The sequence below is a fragment of the Arachis hypogaea genome, chromosome 15, assembly GCF_003086295.3.
Source record: "Arachis hypogaea cultivar Tifrunner chromosome 15, arahy.Tifrunner.gnm2.J5K5, whole genome shotgun sequence".
Lineage (NCBI taxonomy): Eukaryota > Viridiplantae > Streptophyta > Magnoliopsida > Fabales > Fabaceae > Arachis > Arachis hypogaea.
Window position 1 is genome coordinate 159,434,123 of NC_092050.1, and position 20,472 is coordinate 159,454,594.

The window sequence follows — 20,472 nt, forward strand, 5'->3', positions numbered from 1 at the left end:
AGTTTTTCAAACCGGCGGAACACTTTAAAACCTCGCAAAACTAAAAAAAACTCCCGCAATTTAGTGCATTTTTGTAGTGTATATAAATTTGTAAATTTATATTAAAATAATAAAATTTTAATTTTAAAAATTAAATTAAATAAATATTATATCATATTTATTTTAAAATAAATTATTTTAAAATAAAATAATATTATACGATATAAAAAATATTAATTGAAATATAAAATTATAATATGACATCATTAATTTTACTCTAAAACATATTTTTATTATAAAAAATAATTTTGGATCGGAGCGGATTGAAGTCACCCGAAATATAACCGAAGCTAACCCAAAAATGACATCGGATAAAAATTATAAACGCAAAAAGATATGACCGATCTTGAACACTCCTAAATTGAGGGGTATTATCAAAGGAATGACCTTTTTATAATGCAAATTCATATAAATATAATGAAAAAAAATCATGTAATTTTCAATGAGTGGTAGGTAGATACTAGTTTCCATCAAATTTATTCTATAATATATTTTATTTGTAAGTTGTAATGTACTATGTAAATTGCTTGATGCATATTCGTAGTTTGTAATATTAGTTTGGTACTGCATTAATGCTTATGCCTATCTAATTTGAATTTAGCTTCTTTTTTTTTTTGTGCTTTTGGGGTTTTTGTCCCGTTTCAATAGAAAAGAAACAAAAAAAAAAAAAAAACTTGCATCAAGCCATGTGAACATTCATGTCAACAGTCACTTAACATTGCTTGTTACTAAAAAATTATTCGAAATACTAATAATTTGACTCATTTTTTTAACTTCTAAGAATTGTTTTGAATCTAAGAAAATCTCACGTGTATATTATATAGATCAAAGTGGGTTGTAACTAATTATTTTCTTAAATACATCAAAGGAATGTCAAAAGTCTATGTGTACATTAAAAAAATTAGTAATTAAATTAGTTATTATATATTTATATATAAATGTATGTATTATTTAATTTATTTTTAATATATATTTTATATTTAAATATATGTTTTATACAGATGACTATTTTTTTTGTTTACATATGAAAAATACTAGAGAATTATTAAAATTTATTATTTTTGTCATTACTTTTAACAATTATCAAATTCTTTTAATCTAGTAATCTAATAACATAATTTAGCTCATATTTTTAAACATTAATAACTAACAACTGAATAAAAAAAAAAATTATGATAATTCTCTGACATTTCTGATCTCCTTACATATACCATGATTGAAGGAATGCCTATAACTAATGTTCTCTAAAGAAAACAAAAAAAGATAAAAATCACACATACATAGATAAAATTATGTAAAAGTTTACAAAAAGAATAAATATCTTTTTTTGTTGCGGTTCTTTAGACAAGAAAATATTTTGTTGCAGTTATGACCATGTGACAATTAAAAGATGACCTAACTTTTTCGGTGAAAATAATAAATAAATAACCTTACTCATATTATTAAAAAGGGATATATATTTGGTCCTACAAGGAAAAAGCAAACTTCAAGCTAGAATCTTATAAAATAAATAACAGAAGTTTCAAATCAAAGTCCTTTCTGATGAAACTTTAGTAGTAATTTTCCAAATATTTTGTGTGCGACCGTGTGATTTCAAGTACAATACTGAAGAGCAGTTCAGTTAGTTATCTTTACCAATTATCAACTAACTACCTAATAATGTGTTGGAAAATTTTTTAAATATATTAGAAGGTGAAAATTCAGGTGAAGTCAACTTCACTTGAAGTTGATATCTGAGAGCTGTTAGATGAAAATTTAGTCAAATCATCTAACGGGTCTCAAATATCAACTTCACCTGAAGTGGACTGCACCTGAGTTTCCATCATTTTAAAAATATCAATATCCTAATAATTTTAGTTGTTAATATCAACTAATATATATTATATATTATATCTTTTCCATATGTAAATAGTTCACAATTTTTCTTTTTTTCCATAAACAGAATTACATTGGTAAAATCCTCTAAATTAAAGTAGTTCTTGCCTTGTTGGCACGTGGAGAATTCATTAATTGTAAAAAAAAAAAAAAAGTGAATAAAACTAAGGTGATGGTGAAAATAACAGTGAGAGATAGTACCATACAATAAATTGCTGGTTAAATGATGTGTCACCAAGTTAGTGGAGTTGGGACCAATGTTTCATTATTATTTTGACAGACACATTTAATGAATGGATGGGAACTCACCATAGCTTTCGGTAACAAACACCATAAAAGGATGTCGATTTTCACCCAACATGTTCCAAATTCCATACAAACAAAAACCACATTTCATCTCTTGCTTCCATACCCCAATTATAGTTCAATATTGCTCTAATTTTAACTTCCTTTTAAGATGTTTGGATAATGTGAAGTTGTTTTGTAAAATTATTTCTGTGAATTTAATTTTTTAAATTTTTTTATATATTTTAACCATCCTTACCAAATCCAACAACTATCTCAGTTATACAATAACTAACATTTAACAAACTTATAGTCATCATTATCATGCATATTCATGGAATATCCTTATCATACTTTCCCCTCATCACACTCTTTTTCTTTCCAAAGCTATGACCAAAGAACATGTATTATTTGAGGGCATGGTGGTTGCAAATATGCTACCATTATCTAAGGGGCAAAAAAAATATATATTATTTAGTCAAATTAAAGAAGATTATTCTTAAAATCTTATAAATTCATCATCAAATACTTGAAATTCTACACAAAAAAAAAAAAAAAAAAATTAGGCCCAGATTTTGATAAAGCATAAAAATACAAGCACACAGATACTCATATATAGCTCTAATCCGGACCATAATATTTATAAAAAAATGAAAAAAAAAAAAACATAGTATAAACATTAATTAAATTAATAAAAAAACATATATATAAAGCTAGGTTTGCTGGACCATTTTATATAATAATATTTAATTACTGATACATGTGTACTTGGGCAATAATACAATAATATGATGATGTATATATAAATAATAATAAAAAAAGAAAGCATATGGGGTTATAACCCCTGACAGACTTACGAGAAGTGAGCACTATTTGGTACTTTGAATTTCCAGAGAGATACATATAATATATATATGCTTCTTGTTGCTGATGCTGCCGCCTCTTGATCTGATGAATGATTACATAAGCTTTTTAATTTGGACTCTCTCTTAATCTCATTGCTCATGGAGACTTAAGCTTTAATTTCATGATGCTAATAATAATAGGATACTAAAGTCAGAAAATAATGTATCCCTATGCTTCCATGGTGGTGGTGGTGGTTGTGGTGGTGGAATCAGCCTTGCGGAGAGAACACAGGATGAGAACAACCTCTTCCACCACCAGTAGCAGTAGTTGTTGTTGTTGTAGTTCCTTCTCTCCATTCTCTTTCTTTCTATCTCTTCTTTCTCTCTCTCTTTTCTCTTTCTCTTTCTCTTTCTCTATTTTATTATAATATTGGGGTGGGGGTGTGTATATATATTGGGTATAAGGCATAGTAAATTTATATTTTCAATTATTTTGTGTAAAATATTGTTTTTATTAATTATTTAGGGTTCATTCTTAAATGTTTTTTTTTACTAAGTACTCGTTATTAAGTAAAAATATTTAAAAAATTGTACTCTTTATTAATTAAATAAAATTTATTTTTTATTATTATATTTATATCATTAATTAACTCTTGCTAATTAAGTCAACTATTTTTATTGTCAATGAGTTATAACTCGAATGACATAGTCTTCTCATACTCAATTACAATAACGATACATCTTTATGAAAATACTATCATCACATTAACATCGGTTACTATATATTTGTGTTTATTAAAATCAGTCACTATATATTCATTTATAAAATCATTTAATTTTTTCATAGATTAAGAAACCAAACAATAGAATAGATTTATAAAATAGTCCGTGTGAAGCGCGAAAAACACCTTAATTTATCTATAAATACATATTATATATTAATGATTAATTTTAATATACATCTAATACGATCAAATTTTTTATGAGCATAAACCGCAAAAATAATATTTAATAAAATTGTTATTAAAATATAAAATGATATAAAATTTAATTTAATATACTAAAAGTATAAATAATTTTATATAATTATTTAATTATATTTATATTTTAAAATAATTTTTAAAATAATAAGTTAAAATTAATTATTTTTACTCCAATAAATGAACTAATTCGATTTATCATATATTTTTTATAATAATAAATCAAATGGTACTGATTAAATTTATTAAAAAATTTAGCTCAAATATAATCGTTTACTTATTTTAATAAATTAAATTGGTCTAATTCGATTTATTTAAATACTTTACTTTATTGATAAATTGAATTAATTTAATTCGATTTATATGTATTTATATAACTTAAATTTATCTGATTTTATTTATATAAATTTATTTAAGACAGATGTATAACTAATTTTTATTTAAAATATTTAAATAATTTTAATCTATATTTATTTTATTAACTTAAATTACCTTAAAGTCTTTATATAAGTTCCATAAAAAAAAAAAGATAGATATTTAATTTGGTGATTGTGCTTGGGCGAACATGCTTATTGCTTTTGGTGCGTTGAAAACATTGAAAGTACGTAGCGTGTAACAGTGGAAAACGTTGATTATTCACTTCCCTTTCTCACCTTTAAATTACCTTATCCTTTCTTTGCCACTACTTCGTTGGTGCCACGTAAACTATATATAGTTACTCTATAACTTAAAAGTAACCAACAAACACACACCAATGTTTTAAAGAGAATATATAACCCATTAGAAATTGAATATTTTGCATAAACTAATTAATGACGTGTGTTGCCTGTTATTTAATAATGACTTTGCTTTTACTTGGTGGGGGGTGGGGTGTTAGAATTAGTATATAATCTATGGAAAAATATAGGGTACTAACATATTATCTGTCAATTTTTGTCGACTCTTATTTATAATTGTGTTTCATAGAAGTGTGTTTGTGGAAGTCTCTAATAATTAATATATTTTAAATACATATATAAAGAGACATATCCAAAAAATATATATATAAAGACACTTCTATTAAACACAACTATAAAAAGAATATTTTTATTAGACACATTTACGAACACACTTTCATGAAACACAATTATAAATAAGAGTTGGCAGATATGCTGTTGGTAACGTAGCAGAACCGATAATCTATTAATATATAAATAACCGTTATCAAGTTACGATGTTGTGCATATAATAATGCTCCATGTTGTTTTTAAACAATTGAAGTTAACCACTAGAGATTAATTTAATTGGTGAATTGTCTTTACTCTTTAGTGTTCTTATATTTATTTATATATTATGGTTAATTATTACTTACTAATAATTAAAATACTTCTTACGCATCACAAGTGCCTTTCGGTTAATTATTAAAAAAATGATTAGTTAATTATACATGTACATGTCTAAACTTGAATAATGAAATGAGAAATGAATACGATGGTTTATATATATGGAATGATTCTCGTAAGCACAAATTTAACAAACACTTTTTTGATTAAAATAAAAAAGGACGACTTAAATAAAGATATCAAAAACGTTTTTTTTTAAAGATATTTTTTAAAAATTAAAATTAATACATATAATCAATTAAATTGTATTATTTTTATTAAAATTAGACTGGACAAATTAGTTTAGCAAAAAAATTAATAAATTAAATTTTTAAACTGGTATAAATTAATATTTTTTTATAAAAAATTACTATAATATTCCTATTATAAAACACAACTAAAATATTCCTATCATATATATATATATTTTGAAAACTTTAAATTCTAACCCTATTGAAAAAAAATGGTTAGAATTTAAAATTATCAAAATTAATATATATAATAAGAGTATTTTAGTCATTTTATATAATAAGGATATTGTAGTTATTTTTTATAAAAAATAATATTAATTTAGACAGATTCAAAATTTAATTCACTATTTTTCGGTCAAATTAATTTATCTTGACATAATTTTAATAAAAATAATATCATTTAAGTGATTGTATATGTTAAATTTTAATTATTAAAAAATATTTTTAAAAAAGACGCTTTCTGCGTCTTATAGAAGCATCCAAAAAAAATACACTTACGACTTACCATTCTTGACACATTGTTTGGTAACTTGTTTCATATACGAAAATTTTGAGTAGCAATTAGCAAATAGCACAAACTAAGCCTTTTAACGAAATTGGCGGCTTTAGTTGTGGAATAATTAATAATTAGTGATAAATCTAAGTAACATGATGGGAAAAAATATTCGATATTGCTTTCATAAAAAATGTTACCTAACCTGAGTTTCTTACTTTGTTTTTAGTCAAGTCAAGCTTTTCGTCAGAGCTAGAAAAAGGTTATGAGTTAAGTTTAATTTGCTCACCTAATTTTAATTTCTGATTTCTGAATTATTAGGTAGTCACATTGTTTAAGTCAAACTAAAGTAACTTATTTCTACTTTATTCAGAATATAATTTAGCATGTCACGTGGGGTAATCATAGGCATGGTAAATAATAAAGTTTAAGGGTTAATAAAAAAATATGTGGTGTACATTGAAAAGACTAAATATATATGAGATAAAAATGGGTATCCTAAGTGAAAGATTTATTGTCTCTGGATTCATAACATGGAAACAAATTTTATTGATATAATAATAAAAAATAATTTTATATTCTAAAGAAAATTAAAATTCATTTTTAAAGATTCAAATTCTATAATGTTAATTAAAGTTGACCTTAGCTAAGCCAATTTAAGTCACCAAAAAAAAAAAGCTAAGCCAATTTATGGCATGTAGTCCTGTCATCTGACTCATCTCCTACTTAAAATCACGTGTTGCTTTTTCATGAAGACAGTTCAGATGAAGCTAAGTTTTTTTTTTTTTTTTTTTTTTTTTAAGTTATACCCTTACACGCACTTTTTTTTTTTTTTATTAATTATGAGTTTCATATATCAATTTCTTAATTATAGTTAAAATTTAAATTCGGTATACCTTTTAACCAGGGGTAGAAATAGGTTAGGCTTTATTCTTAATAGGTCTGTTCTGTTATGTAGTTAATCGGCCTGCAGCATGTTATAAACTTTTTTTAAAATATTAAATCTAACTTGTTATTTAGCTTGAAACCTGATAATTCTTTTTACAAAAATAAAAATATTATTTAAAAAAATTATTTTTAATAAACATATTTATATGTAATATATTATATTTAATATTTATAAAAAATTTTAAGCTTTAAAATATTTAAAATATACAAAACTATTTATAATTAAATATAATAAATTTAAAATATTTTATAATTTTATTAATAATAAAAAATTTATTTATATATATAATTATATATTAACAAGTTCAGGTAGGCCTAACAGGCCAAATAAACTAATTAGTGAACTTAAACCTAACCTATTAACATAATAAAATTTTTATAAGAGTTTAAGCATGTGTGATGTATCTATTTTATAACAGACAAGACTAAACTAAACACAGACCAAACTGCAAGTCCCTAATACTTACGGCCTTTTTTTACCTCTACTTCTAACAAAGCAAATATAATTGCTATTATACCAAGTCTTGCACTGTAGATGGAGCTAAGTTTGATCCCAACATCAAGTTGACAAGATTGATTAAATTCTGAAAAAATAAAAAATAAATTTATGTAAATAAAGTGTTTTTATTTATTTTAAAAAATAATTTTTTAAATGTTTTTTCAAATAAAAACATTCTCCAAAGTTCAAAATAAGTATATTTTCCTTATTTATAAATAAATACTAAATGTATACTATCATAAATATAATTATGTATAAAAATATTATTTACATATTAAAATTAATAAATATATATATTTATAGTTTTATTTATTATTTATGAATATTTTATATTTTAATATATATTTTATTTTAATAACTAATTTTAGTATATATATATATATATATATATTATGTATATTTTATATTTTAATATATATTTAACATATTTATAAAATAGTAATTAACATAACCATAAACCTATCCGGAGGTAGCTTAGAATAGAATGATTAGGTGTATCCGAAAAAAGAGAAATTCTCCACATACAAGCGTTTTCCCATATAAGTCATACAAGTTAATTTTTTCTCTATGCCTCCTCTTTTTTTTCTCCTTCTTCTTCTTTTTCCGTGCCTCTTCTCATTCTTCTTCTTCTTCTTCGTTTTTGAAGTATTTCATCTTCATCGTCATGTTTCTCCTCGTTCTTCTTGACTGCACGTTTTTCATCTTCTTCCTCCTCATCTTCTACACCTTCTTCTTCTTCTTGCTGCACATTCTTCTTCGTCTTCCTCTTCTTCTTCTTTTTTTCTTTCGTTTCTTGCCTTCTCTTTCTCCTTCTTCATTACGTGCTTTTCTCTCTGTTTTCTTTTTTCGTGATTCTCGATTTCCATTGTTTTTTGACATCAAGCTCTGAAATCATTTTTGAAGAAGAAGAAGTAGCAGAAGATGAAGATGAGGAGGAGAAAGAGAAAGAGTTATGAATTATGCATAATGTATACTTCAACGAATTTTGGGTGTATTTCTTAAATCCTTTGGGTGTATTTTCGTAATCCTTTGAGTGTATTTCTGTAATCCTTTGGGTGTATTTCTGTAATTGTTTGGGTGTATTTCTGTAATCGTTTGGGTGTATTTCTGAAGTTCCATTATCTTCAAAATGATTTCAAAGCTTGATTTCAGAAACCATGAAAATCGAAAAAAAAAACGAAGCAAGAATACCAGTGATAAACGCAGATAAAATAATGAATGAAAAGGCAAAGAGAGAACGCACGAAGGAGATCAAATTTGACAAGAAACTCGTTTTCATGGAGGAAGAAGAAGAAGAGAAGGAGAAGAAGAAGGAGAAGAAGAAGGAAGAGGAGGAGGAGAAGGAGGAATGCGAAGCACGCCATGGAAATCGTATATGGATCAGCGTACTTTTTGTTAAGTTTCTCCCAACTTGTATAACTTGTAAACCAAATGACTTGTATGTGTAGCACTCCTCAAATAACGGAAGGAATGAGTATAAAGACCAAAAAGAATGTGTGTAAATGAGAAATATTGAGTATATTTATTTAAAAATAATTTATAAAAAATGAGAGAAAATAAAAAAAAAATATTTTATATCATAAAAATATATATAAAAAGATATACACGTGTGTAAATATAATAAATCTACTAACACTTTACTAGTCGTGGAACACTAACTAGCCAAAAAAGTTGGAGCATTTCATTGAGGTTATAAGAATAAACAATCTGGTTTTCATCCATTCATATAAAAAAGATAATGCAATTTTAAATAAAAAAAGAAATAAAACATTTTTTATTTTATTATTTTTAAAAAATACCATTTTTGTTACAAAATTATTTTTATGTAAAAGTGATATTAAAAATAGAGTAAAGTATCATTTTTGTCCCCAACGTTTAGGATAAGTTATATTTGTGTCCCTAACGTTTAAATCGTCCTATTTGTATCCTTAACGTTTATAAAAGTGATTCAATGTTATCCTACTATCAATTATACTAACAAATTAGATTATATTTTTCAATTATTCTCACTTTGATGTATTCACTCTCAATTAGATCTCACTTGGATGTGGTCGATTTTAATATTATACCCACTATTTATGTTTAGATTCAATTATGTTCTTAGAAAAGTGAATTATGTAAATGTTGTAGTAATTAGTTTCAACATTTGATGAGCTATTTTTCGGGGTAGATCATCGATTCTATCCGAGACATTTGTATTCTAACTTCAAGAAGAGATTTTTAAAACTCAAACTAAAGCGCTCATAATGTGTAACTGACGGCAGGATAACATTGAATCACTTTTATACAAATAGGACGATTTAAACGTTAGAGACACAAATAGAATTTACTCCAAACATTGGGGACAAAAACAATACTTTACTCTTAAAAATATAAACACATATTATATTAGATAGTTCAATCAAATATTTTAAATCTTCTAATAATTTTTTATTGTTATGTTTACATATAGTTATTTTATTCAAATAATTTTCTTAAAAAAAAACTTCAACAAAAGAAGATTCTTTTGATTCTTGATGACGGGGATGACTTGCCATTCTTGATGACGTGGAAAACTTGGTTTGGTTCTGTTTATAAGCACATGGGATGAAAAGGTTTTCATGAGCTTCAAGAGTTCAACGATGACTTTAAAACTAGGCTCTTATTAAACGTAACTGCTAAGGCTGTTTAATTCATTATTATCTATAGAATTTGTATCCTCTAAATTTTAAATTTGTACTTTAGAGGATAAAGTATAATCTTCTATCCTTGAATAGTTTTTTTCTCATATTTATTTTTGGTCCCACCTATAAAATAAATGGTGAGAGATCACACTTTACTCTTTAAAATAAAATTCAAACTTTAGAGAATCTAAATCCTTATCTATATATATCCCGAATGAAAATTAATTAAATTTATCATCTAAAAAAAATAAAATATTTATAAAATTTACTATTATCTGTTCTTGTAATTTTTACCAGTAATAAATAAATTTATTAAAATTTAAATATAAATAAAAAATTTAACTTAATTTTTGTTTAGTTTTATGATAAACTTCACATTTTAAATTTAAAAATAAGATCAACATTTATAAATTTTAAAAGTAAAAATTTAGATATTTATAAACTCTTAGCTATTAATTTTATATAAAATAATCCAGTTCTAATAAAATTGTAAAATTGTGAAAGAATAGAAAAAAGAAAAAAAAAATAAAAAAAATTTATTAGTTGTTGATTAATTAAATTATGAAGGTAAAACTAAATCTATATAGAATATTATTTATTAAAAATAAAAGTAAAGATAAAATAAAATAGAAAGATAACATAAAAATAGATTAATAAGTACTGAATTAAAGATACTGGTTCACATAAGAAATTTCTGTATGTTTTCATATATACCTTCCTCTCATCTCTGGCGTTTACTTTGATTAGTCAAAGTCTTCCCCATTCACTCTATCCATAACCCTCTTTGATTATATATTATATTATTGTTATTTATTTAGGAACTAATTAAATATACTAATAAGCTCACAAATTATATGATAATGGTGGAACCATCATCATCGTCATCTTCTTCTTCCTTCACATGGAATTGGATCTACGACGTTTTCCTCAGTTTCAGAGGAGAAGATACTAGAAACGGTTTCACCAGTAATCTCTACCATGCACTGGATCAAAAGGGGATCCACACCTTCATTGATGATGAGGAGCTTCAAAAGGGGGAAGAAATTACTCCAGCACTTGTGAAGGCTATTCAAGAATCTAGGATCGCCATCGTTGTGTTCTCTAAGAACTATGCATCATCTGCTTTCTGTTTGGACGAGCTTGCAAAGATTCTTGAGCTGTTGAAACTTGAAGGAAGATTGGTTTGGCCAATCTTTTATGATGTGGATCCATCAGATGTTCGCCATCAGAAAGGTAGCTATGCGGAGGCATTAGCAAAACATGAAGAACGGTTCCAGAATGATGACAATGGCAAGGTACAAAAATGGAGGAATGCTCTACGTGAAGCAGCTAATTTGTCCGGTTCACATTTCAAACCAGGGTAATAATCTACATGCCTCATGTCACACTCTCCTTTAAATTATATCTATGCTTTTATAATCATGTTATATAATAGAGAAACTCTTGCGTCAAATAATTTTTAGTATTTTCCGCCAGTTGATTAGTATTGTTTTTAACAAATAAATTTTACCAATTTATAGGTAAATTTTGAAAAATATGGATGCAAACAGTATTGGTTCATGTATACAAATTCTAATAAATATAAGTAGACACTATATATTTTTTATGTGCAAAACTTTTGTAAATATGGTTGCAAATTATTGTTGGCCAAGTGTTAGATAAAAATGATAATATTTACTGATGATGTAGTTCTTAAAGATATAACTATTAAATATTATATTTTTCTATTAGTTTAAGTTTTTAGAATGAGTGATTTCATAACATAAAAGCCTATGCAAAAAAATCAAGCAAATTCAAAAGAAATTTTTGCTTGAACAAAAATGTTAAGAGATATAACCATTAATATTGTCTTCTCCTATTAGTTTAAACTTTTGGGACGAGTGATTTTATACCATTAGTAATGCTCATGGATTATTTTAATAATTGATTATTTAATTTTAGTAGAAAAGTATGTGAAATAATATATAATAATGCTTTGTTTTCATAACATGGCTTGATATGAACTTGTATAAATGTAGGTCTCAACAGGAATACAAGTTTATTGAAAACATTGTTAGTGACATCTCCAAAAAGCTGAATTACACTCCCTTACATGTTGCTGACAACCCGGTTGGCCTGGAATCACCAGTGCTAGAAGTGAAGTCTCTGCTACAACTTGGGTCTAATAATGCTGAAGATGGAGTACACATAGTTGGGATTTGTGGAAGTGGGGGAATAGGTAAAACAACACTTGCAAGAGCTCTGTATAACTCTGTTGCTGATCAATTTGATGGTTTGTGTTTTCTTGCTGATGTTAGAGAAAATGCAATCAACAAGAATCATGGTCTTGCACAACTCCAAGAGACACTTCTTTCTGAAGTTCTTGATGAGAGTAATATAAGAATAAGAGATGTCAACAGAGGGATTCCAATGATAAAAAGGAGGCTTCAACAAAAGAAGATTCTTTTGATTCTTGATGATGTTGATGACTTAACCCAGTTAAGGGCTATTGCCGGAGGCGATGATTGGTTCGGTTCAGGTAGTCGGATAATTATCACTTCTAGGGACAAACATTTGTTAGAAGCACAATATGGGATGAATCCAAACAAGATTTATGAGGTCAAAGAGTTAAACAAAAAAGAAGCTCTTGAATTGTTCTGTTGGAAGGCCTTTAGAAGCAACAAAGTTAAGTCAGGGTATGAAGATATTTCAAACCGTGTTCTTTCTTATGCTGGTGGTGTTCCTTTGGCTTTGGAAGTAATAGGCTCTAACTTGTATAACAAGAGCATAGATCAATGGAGCTCTGCATTAGATAAGTACAAAAAAATTCCCATTAAGAAGATTCAAGAAGTGCTCGAGGTAAGTTATGATGGATTACATGAAGATGAGAAGAGTATTTTTCTTGATATAGCTTGTTTCTTCAACAAGGAAAAGATATCATATGTGAAGCAAATGCTACATGTCCGTGGTTTCCACCCTGAAGATGGTATTGACGTTTTGATTGACAGATCTTTGATGAAGATTGACAAGAATAATAATTGTGTGAGAATGCATGATTTGATTCAAGATATGGGTAGAGAAATTGTTAGAAGGGAATCAACTTCTAAGCCTGGCAAACGTTCTAGACTATGGAATGATGAGGACATTGTTCATGTTCTAGAAAATGACATGGTATGTTGTTATATTTATGTATTCAGCTTGTAAATTTCTACAACCTCACATGTAAAATTTGACATATATATAAATATATGTTTGGTGTTTGCAATGATTATGATACAGGGAAGTGATAGAGTTGAAGTCATAATTTTGCACTCAAGCAAGCGTAGAGTGAATTGGAATGGAAAAGCATTCAAGAAAATGAGGAATCTCAAAGTTCTCATATTCTGGGATGTACATTTTTCAGTTGGTCCTGATCATCTGCCAAACAGTTTAAGAGTGTTGGAGTGGGATGGATATCCATCACCATCATTACCCTCTGATTTTCATCCCACTAAACTCTTCATACTCAATTTGAGCAACAGTTCTCTCAAACTGGACAATCCACTCAAGGCATGCATCATTTCCTACTATTTTACTCAATCAAATATGCTTATTCATTTAACAATTCTCAACTATATCTTCATATTTTCCTATGCAGAATTTCAATTCCTTGAGTTTCATGGATTTTGGAGAGTGTGAATTCTTGACAGAAGTACCTGACCTTTCAGGAGTCCCAAATCTAGGAGCACTGTGTCTTGATAACTGCTCCAATTTAGTTAAAGTCCACAGCTCAGTTGGATTTCTGGAGAAATTGATTTTGCTGAGTGTTCAACGATGCACCAAGCTCCGCACTCTCGTAGACGAAATCAATCTTCCATCTCTTGAGACTCTGGACCTCAGTGGCTGCACAAGCCTTGTGTGCTTCCCAGAAATTGTAGCAACTATGGAAAACATTCGAGTAATTTACTTAGACAGCACCGCCATAGATGATTTACCACTCACCATGTTCAATCTTGTTAGCCTGGAGCGCTTGTATCTCAGGAACTGCACAGATCTGAAAACTCTTCAAGGCTGCATTCGCTTGTTACCTAAACTCGAGGTCGTTATTTTTCCGAATCAAAGAGGATTTCGATTGAATTCCGTGGTACACGGATTCCAGCAACAGATATCGTCAGAGTTCATGATTCACCGCGGTCCTCGTCCTCTGGTTCCAATTTGGGAAGCTTATTGCACAGTCTCCAGTGATTTGAATCTCATCCGATTATATCACCCTTGGCGCCGCCATGTTTCGCCGGAAGAAGAACGCGGCGCCAGATCTGAGGGTGCATCGAGTGTGAGCTTCTGGTACCGGAGAAAACTCCCGGGGGTAATCAGCGCGTTGTTTACGACTGAAACAACGGACATTGACGCCTTTGGCTCTGTTCTAGAGTTTAGGGTTCTTGTGTTGGTGAATCGCAGTTACATGTTCTCTTCGTCGAGTGTTTACGTAATCTCTGAGACAAGAACGAGACAGCCATTACTGGTGAATGTAATTCTCGGCACACTTCAAGGCCACGGCGAGCGATATGTTTTCAGATCGGAGTCGGAATCGGAGAATGGATGGAATCTGGTGCAGATTGTTGGCGAGATGTATTTTCACAGGCCGTGTACGGAGGGGGAGGGGAAGAGCACGGCGGTGGGAGCAGTTATGAAACGGAGCAGCCTTCTTTTTGACAGGGAATATTGTTGCATGGAGGATATTCGATATTCAAACGGTGACACGTGTGAAAGTGATGCCCTTGAGTCACCAAGAGATATGATTATGCGTGATCCTGGGGATGATGATAATGCTACCGGTGTTGATCGTAATTTGATTAAAGTTAGCTTACCAAATATGTTATGGTTCATGCGGCGTATGGCCCCTCTCTGAATATGGCACCACATCTAATTCTTGTTATAAAATACATTTATATACCAAGTACTCTTCATCCGTATAAAAATAAGCATTAGTTGTTATGAAAATATTAGTATAAAACTAATATATTATAATAATTGATTTAGTAATTAATTTTTAATTATAGAATTATCCTGTCTAGATAATATAATATATATAATCAAAGGTTTATTTAAAAAATAAAATAGTGTTAGGGAGCTAGTAGATTTTTTGATTTGTAATTATTAATTAGTTATTATTAGTATTTTTAATGGTATGAAATTATATTTAATAGTGTAAAATTATTCATTTTTTTATTGATTAAATACTAGTCAAATTTTAATAAAAGTACTGTTACCCAAATTTTTCTTTTAAAAAAAATGTATAACTAATAACATACAACAATTAAATCAAAATAAAGGTTTACTTTTTTAAAATTGAGTAAAGTATCGTTTTTGTCCCTAACGTTTGGGGTAAATCCTATTTGTATTCCTAACGTTTAAATCGTCCTATTTGTATCCCTAACGTTTGTAAAAGTGATTCAATGTTATCCTGCCGTCAATTACACATCATGAACGCTTTAGTTTGAGTTTTAAAAATCTCTTCTTAAAGTTAGAATAATGATCTACTCCGAAAAATAGCTTATCAAATGTTGAAACTAATTCCTACAACATTTACATAATTCACTTTTCTAGGGACATAATTGAATCTAAACACAAACAGTGCGTATAATATTAAAATCGAACACATGTAAGTGAGACCTAATTGATAATGAATACATAGAATAATTGAAAAATATAATCTGATTTGTTAGTATAATTGATAGTAGGATAACATTGAATCACTTTTATAAACGTTAATGATACAAATAGGATGATTTAAACGTTAGGGACAAATCATGATTAACCGCGCTTCTCACTCTATATTGCTGCTAACTCCATTTGTTATCCCATAAATCATAGGTTATATCTAGCCAGTCTTATTGGGAGACTTTTTTTAATTATATGAGTAGCCATTGACTAAATTGATGAACAAGAGATTATTACATTTTGATTTGTGCAAATACTATTGGTTTAGGCTGGTTTATTATTAGACTTTAGAGTTATAACATTCAATGAATTTGAAGAAATCATTAGAGATTAAAAGATGATATCTTTTGGACCCAAAATTTTACTATGAAAAAATGTATGGCCTACCAAGAAAGCTGCAAAGCAACCAAACCAAACAACCATTAACACGTTGGTTATGTTAACCAACCAATAATAATATATCATGTATTATAAATAGGTATCTATTCCCTTCACAATTCTCACATCACTCCATAAACTCATCACTTCTTTAATTCATATTAAGCTTTTAGATCATGTCTGAGGAGAAGCACCACCACCACCTCTTCCACCATAAGAAGGATGAGGATAACACTACTTTTGAAGAGGTAGTTGACTATAAGAAGGAGGAGAAACAACACAAGCACCATGAGCACCTTGGCGAGCTTGGTGCTGCTGCTGCTGGTGCCTATGCCTTGGTAACTATTTATTTCTCTTAATTTCATCATCAATATTAATTAATTATACTCCTAATTTGAATTATTCTTTTAATTTGTACTTCAGATCATTTTTGTCTACTCTTCTTTAATTTGTTCAGTTTAATTCTTGGAGAACAAACATTAATATTTAACTAGTAAGTTTATTTATATGTATTGTTCAACTAATTGAATGATTAATTATCTTATTAGTTAATTGCATAATATAAAGAAAAAAAAAATAATGAGGTGTGTATTATATATATTACACAAGATCTGATCCTCAATCATGGACACCAATAATTTTTTTTTCTTAACTTTGTTCCTTTTTTTACTAACATCCCCACACATCTCTATTGTTAATTAATATAGTGGAATAGTATATAGGTTAATTAAATTTTTTTTAATGCAACTGTTGATTTTGTGACAGCATGAGAAACATAAGGCTGAGAAAGATCCGGAGCATGCTCACAAGCATAAGATAGAAGAGGAGGTTGCCGCGGTCGCTGCCGTCGGAGCTGGTGGTTATGCTTTTCATGAACACCATGAGAAAAAAGAAGCAAAGAAGGAAGACGAAGAAGCTCATGGAAAGAAGCACCACCATTTGTTTTAAAATGTTTTAAGAATATTTTTATCGTTAATAAAAGAGGTTGAGTTTAGTAGTTTATCATATATACATGATAATTACAACAATAACCAAACTCCTAAGCATTATTATCATCACCACACCCTAGCCTTCTATTTTAGTTTCTTATATATTGATAAGCTTTTGGTATATTTATGTGTATTTCTATATATCTTCCAATTATTCACTATGCACTATATATCGGCTAGGGGTTCTCAATCATTGAGTTTGGAGTGTGTTTAATTATTTGGTGTTAATTAATTGCTTGATATATATTTGTATATATAATAATTTAATGTAATAATGTGTGCTATGTTGAATATATTAATAAAATAATAATATTGTAAAGTATAGTTTGAGTCTTTTGATTAGATTAATAATTTATTTTTTTGATCATTTTCTGCAAGGCAATTATGAATGAAGAGTTGAAGACTCCTGATTAATTATTAACCTTTCGATATTAAGATGGATAGGACACCTAAATAATTGTGTTAGCTTTATTTATTTGCAAAGGATCCATTATTAAAACTACTGTCACCACCAGCGCATATAATCAAAATGTTCACTATCAAAAGTTTGAAAATTAAATATTCAGTTTTCCTTACACTAAGACTAAATTAACTAAATTTAAGTTTTTGCCCCTACAGAAATAGACTGAATTTAAATTATTCTTCATTTTTGGTATAAAACATGATTGTTTTTTCTAAAATTAATCAAATTCATGATAACAAATTTGAAAATGATGGCTAAAATTAAAAAAAAAAAAGTACATAGATTTATGTCTCTTAATTTAAAATTAAAATTACAAATAAAATATATAAATACAGATTATAAAAATTAATTTAAGTTGATTTAGTGATTAATTCACTTATTTTCTTAACTAAATATCTATTTAAATTGTATAAGGCATGTAGTAACGACAAATTCTTATTGAAAATAACTGAAACCTACTATTCTTCATGTGCATTCAAGATCATATGAATCACAATGCCTCAATCTAACAGTAACATATGCATTACATACACATGAGGGCACATGCAATATAATTGATAAAGGCCAATAATGCATGTTCTTAATTTGATCTGATCTATATCTTAAACCTATTCGTAGATGGAGGACTGTTTGGTTGGTTATAAATGGAAAGTTAGTTATGAAACTTAGCTTCAATGCAGTGTTCATTTTAAAACTTGACTAGAGTTTCAATTTGTATGTGTTCAATTTATTGGAATAATTCAATTTGGGAATTAGGGTTAGAAATTAGGGATTTTATAAAATAACCTGAATAGATATGAATAAATATTTTGATAAAATTGGAGGGTAGAGTAATTTTAAAATCAAATATACTCTATTAAAAATATTTAAGAATATTATTTATCATCACATTGTTAAATTCAATCAATTATTTCTAATTTAAAATATAAAATAAACATATTAATCATATTTTTATAAAATATAGTTTAAACTCAATATTAGTTAATCAAATTAAATAATATAACTTTTCATTATTTTTCTATCACCGAAACTTTAATTTCAATTTATAAAATAACTAATAATAATAATTGTACAAAAATAATAATTGACTTAAGGTATTTATAAATATCAATCGAATCACTTCTAATAAAATAATTTCTAGAAGTTTAAATTAATAACGTAATTCATTTAAAATAGAATTTATTTAAATTAAATTATACAATTTCTTCTTATTTTTCATTTATCAAAATTATAATTTCAATTATACTAAATATCTAATAAAGATTATATAAGGATTCTAATTAATTTAAACTTCAATTATGATGAAACTCCATTTAATTACGTTTAGTAAAATAATTTACTTAAAATAAAATTATCAACAAATAAAATAAATCACAAATAACTAATTATTTGATTTTCAAAAACTAGAGTTGTTACATTCTACCCACCTTAAAAAAATATGTCATTATATATATTTGTTTTTGATATATATTTGTTTTTGATATATACATAAGTTCCAATTTCCGCGCCTTTTTTAATCAGCGGTATTAACCGTTTGTAGGTTGAAATTTAAAGTTCGCTAATCTGTATTACATTCATGAGATCTATCTCAAGAAAGGCAAGCTGAAAGGTCATTATTCTTCCTCTCTTTCTTCTTCTTTTGTCTGATAGCAATCTTCTGTGCACTTTCTTCTTGTTTTGTATGTTATAATTTCAGTTATCTTCTTTCAGTTATATTTGGTTTTCTTGATTTACGGTCTAACTTGCAACCTTCCTCGTTTTGCAGAAGGACTATATATAAACTTTGCACGCTCTCAAAGGTAGATTCAAGATCTTTGTCATGTTTCTGTTAATATTAAAACAAAACGGAAAAAATACCTTTTTTTATATAAAAGATTCTGACCCAATTGCCAAAATCTTAAATTGAATTGAAAATGTTACAAAGTTTTATCATTTCAATTTGAAAACAGAAGTTTCCCATTAGCCATTAGAATTTGGGAACATAAGTAATTGAAAAAGAAAACGAAACATTTGTTTTACAAATACAAATGCATTAGATTATCTCTTTTTCTTTCTCCTTAATGAACTTTATGTAAACAAATAAATAAGGTATAATTTCATTTACAAAGTATTTTATACACATTTTATTTTTTAAAAAGTAAAAAAGATGTAACAATCCAGAAAATGCCAAAAATATATTCTTTTGTTAATGAGAATTCATGCATTTGATGTAAGGGTGTTTATGAGTTGGTTAAGTTGAGTTTAAGTATATTTTGGATTTGACATTAAAAGGTTACTGTTTATTTTAATCCAATCTAAAAATAATTCTAAATAAATTGAGTTAAACTGAGAATTGATCAAGATAAATATATATAAATTTATATATCATATTTAACAAATATTTTAAAAATTAAATTTAACAATATTATATTATATTTATTTAAAATAAATTAATTTTAAATAAAAATAATATTATATAATATAAAAATATTAATTGAAGTATAAAAATATAATATGACATCATTAATTTTATTCTAAAACGTATATTTTTATTATAAAAAATAACTTCCAATAGGTTGCAGGTTTTTTTTAAATAGATTGATTTTTGTTTAATTAAATGTGTAAAAATATAATGTTTATCTATCTAATTAAGATTTTTTGGGAATGAGTTGTATTATCAAAGGAGTGACCTTTTTATAATGCAAATTCATGTAAATATAATGAAAAAAAAAATGTAATTTTGAA

The 20,472-nt window shown here is 27.1% G+C and overlaps 2 protein-coding genes across 2 annotated transcripts; both read left to right on the forward strand.

The window, feature by feature from the left end:
- The first annotated feature begins 10,883 nt into the window (after positions 1 to 10,883).
- On the forward strand, positions 10,884 to 15,203 carry LOC112751925 (disease resistance protein Roq1). Its single transcript, XM_025801258.3, has 4 exons — positions 10,884 to 11,599; positions 12,258 to 13,389; positions 13,498 to 13,767; positions 13,856 to 15,203. Exons 1-4 carry the CDS (start codon positions 11,094 to 11,096, stop codon positions 15,104 to 15,106), a joined length of 3,159 nt encoding a protein of 1,052 aa, XP_025657043.1. The 5' UTR covers positions 10,884 to 11,093; the 3' UTR covers positions 15,107 to 15,203.
- Positions 15,204 to 16,100: 897 nt separating this feature from the next.
- Positions 16,101 to 17,607, forward strand: LOC112751926 (abscisic stress-ripening protein 3). Its single transcript, XM_025801259.2, has 2 exons — positions 16,101 to 16,634; positions 17,062 to 17,607. The coding sequence occupies exons 1-2, from the start codon at positions 16,473 to 16,475 to the stop codon at positions 17,242 to 17,244; spliced, it is 345 nt and encodes a 114-aa protein (XP_025657044.1). The 5' UTR covers positions 16,101 to 16,472; the 3' UTR covers positions 17,245 to 17,607.
- The last annotated feature ends 2,865 nt before the right edge of the window (positions 17,608 to 20,472 follow it).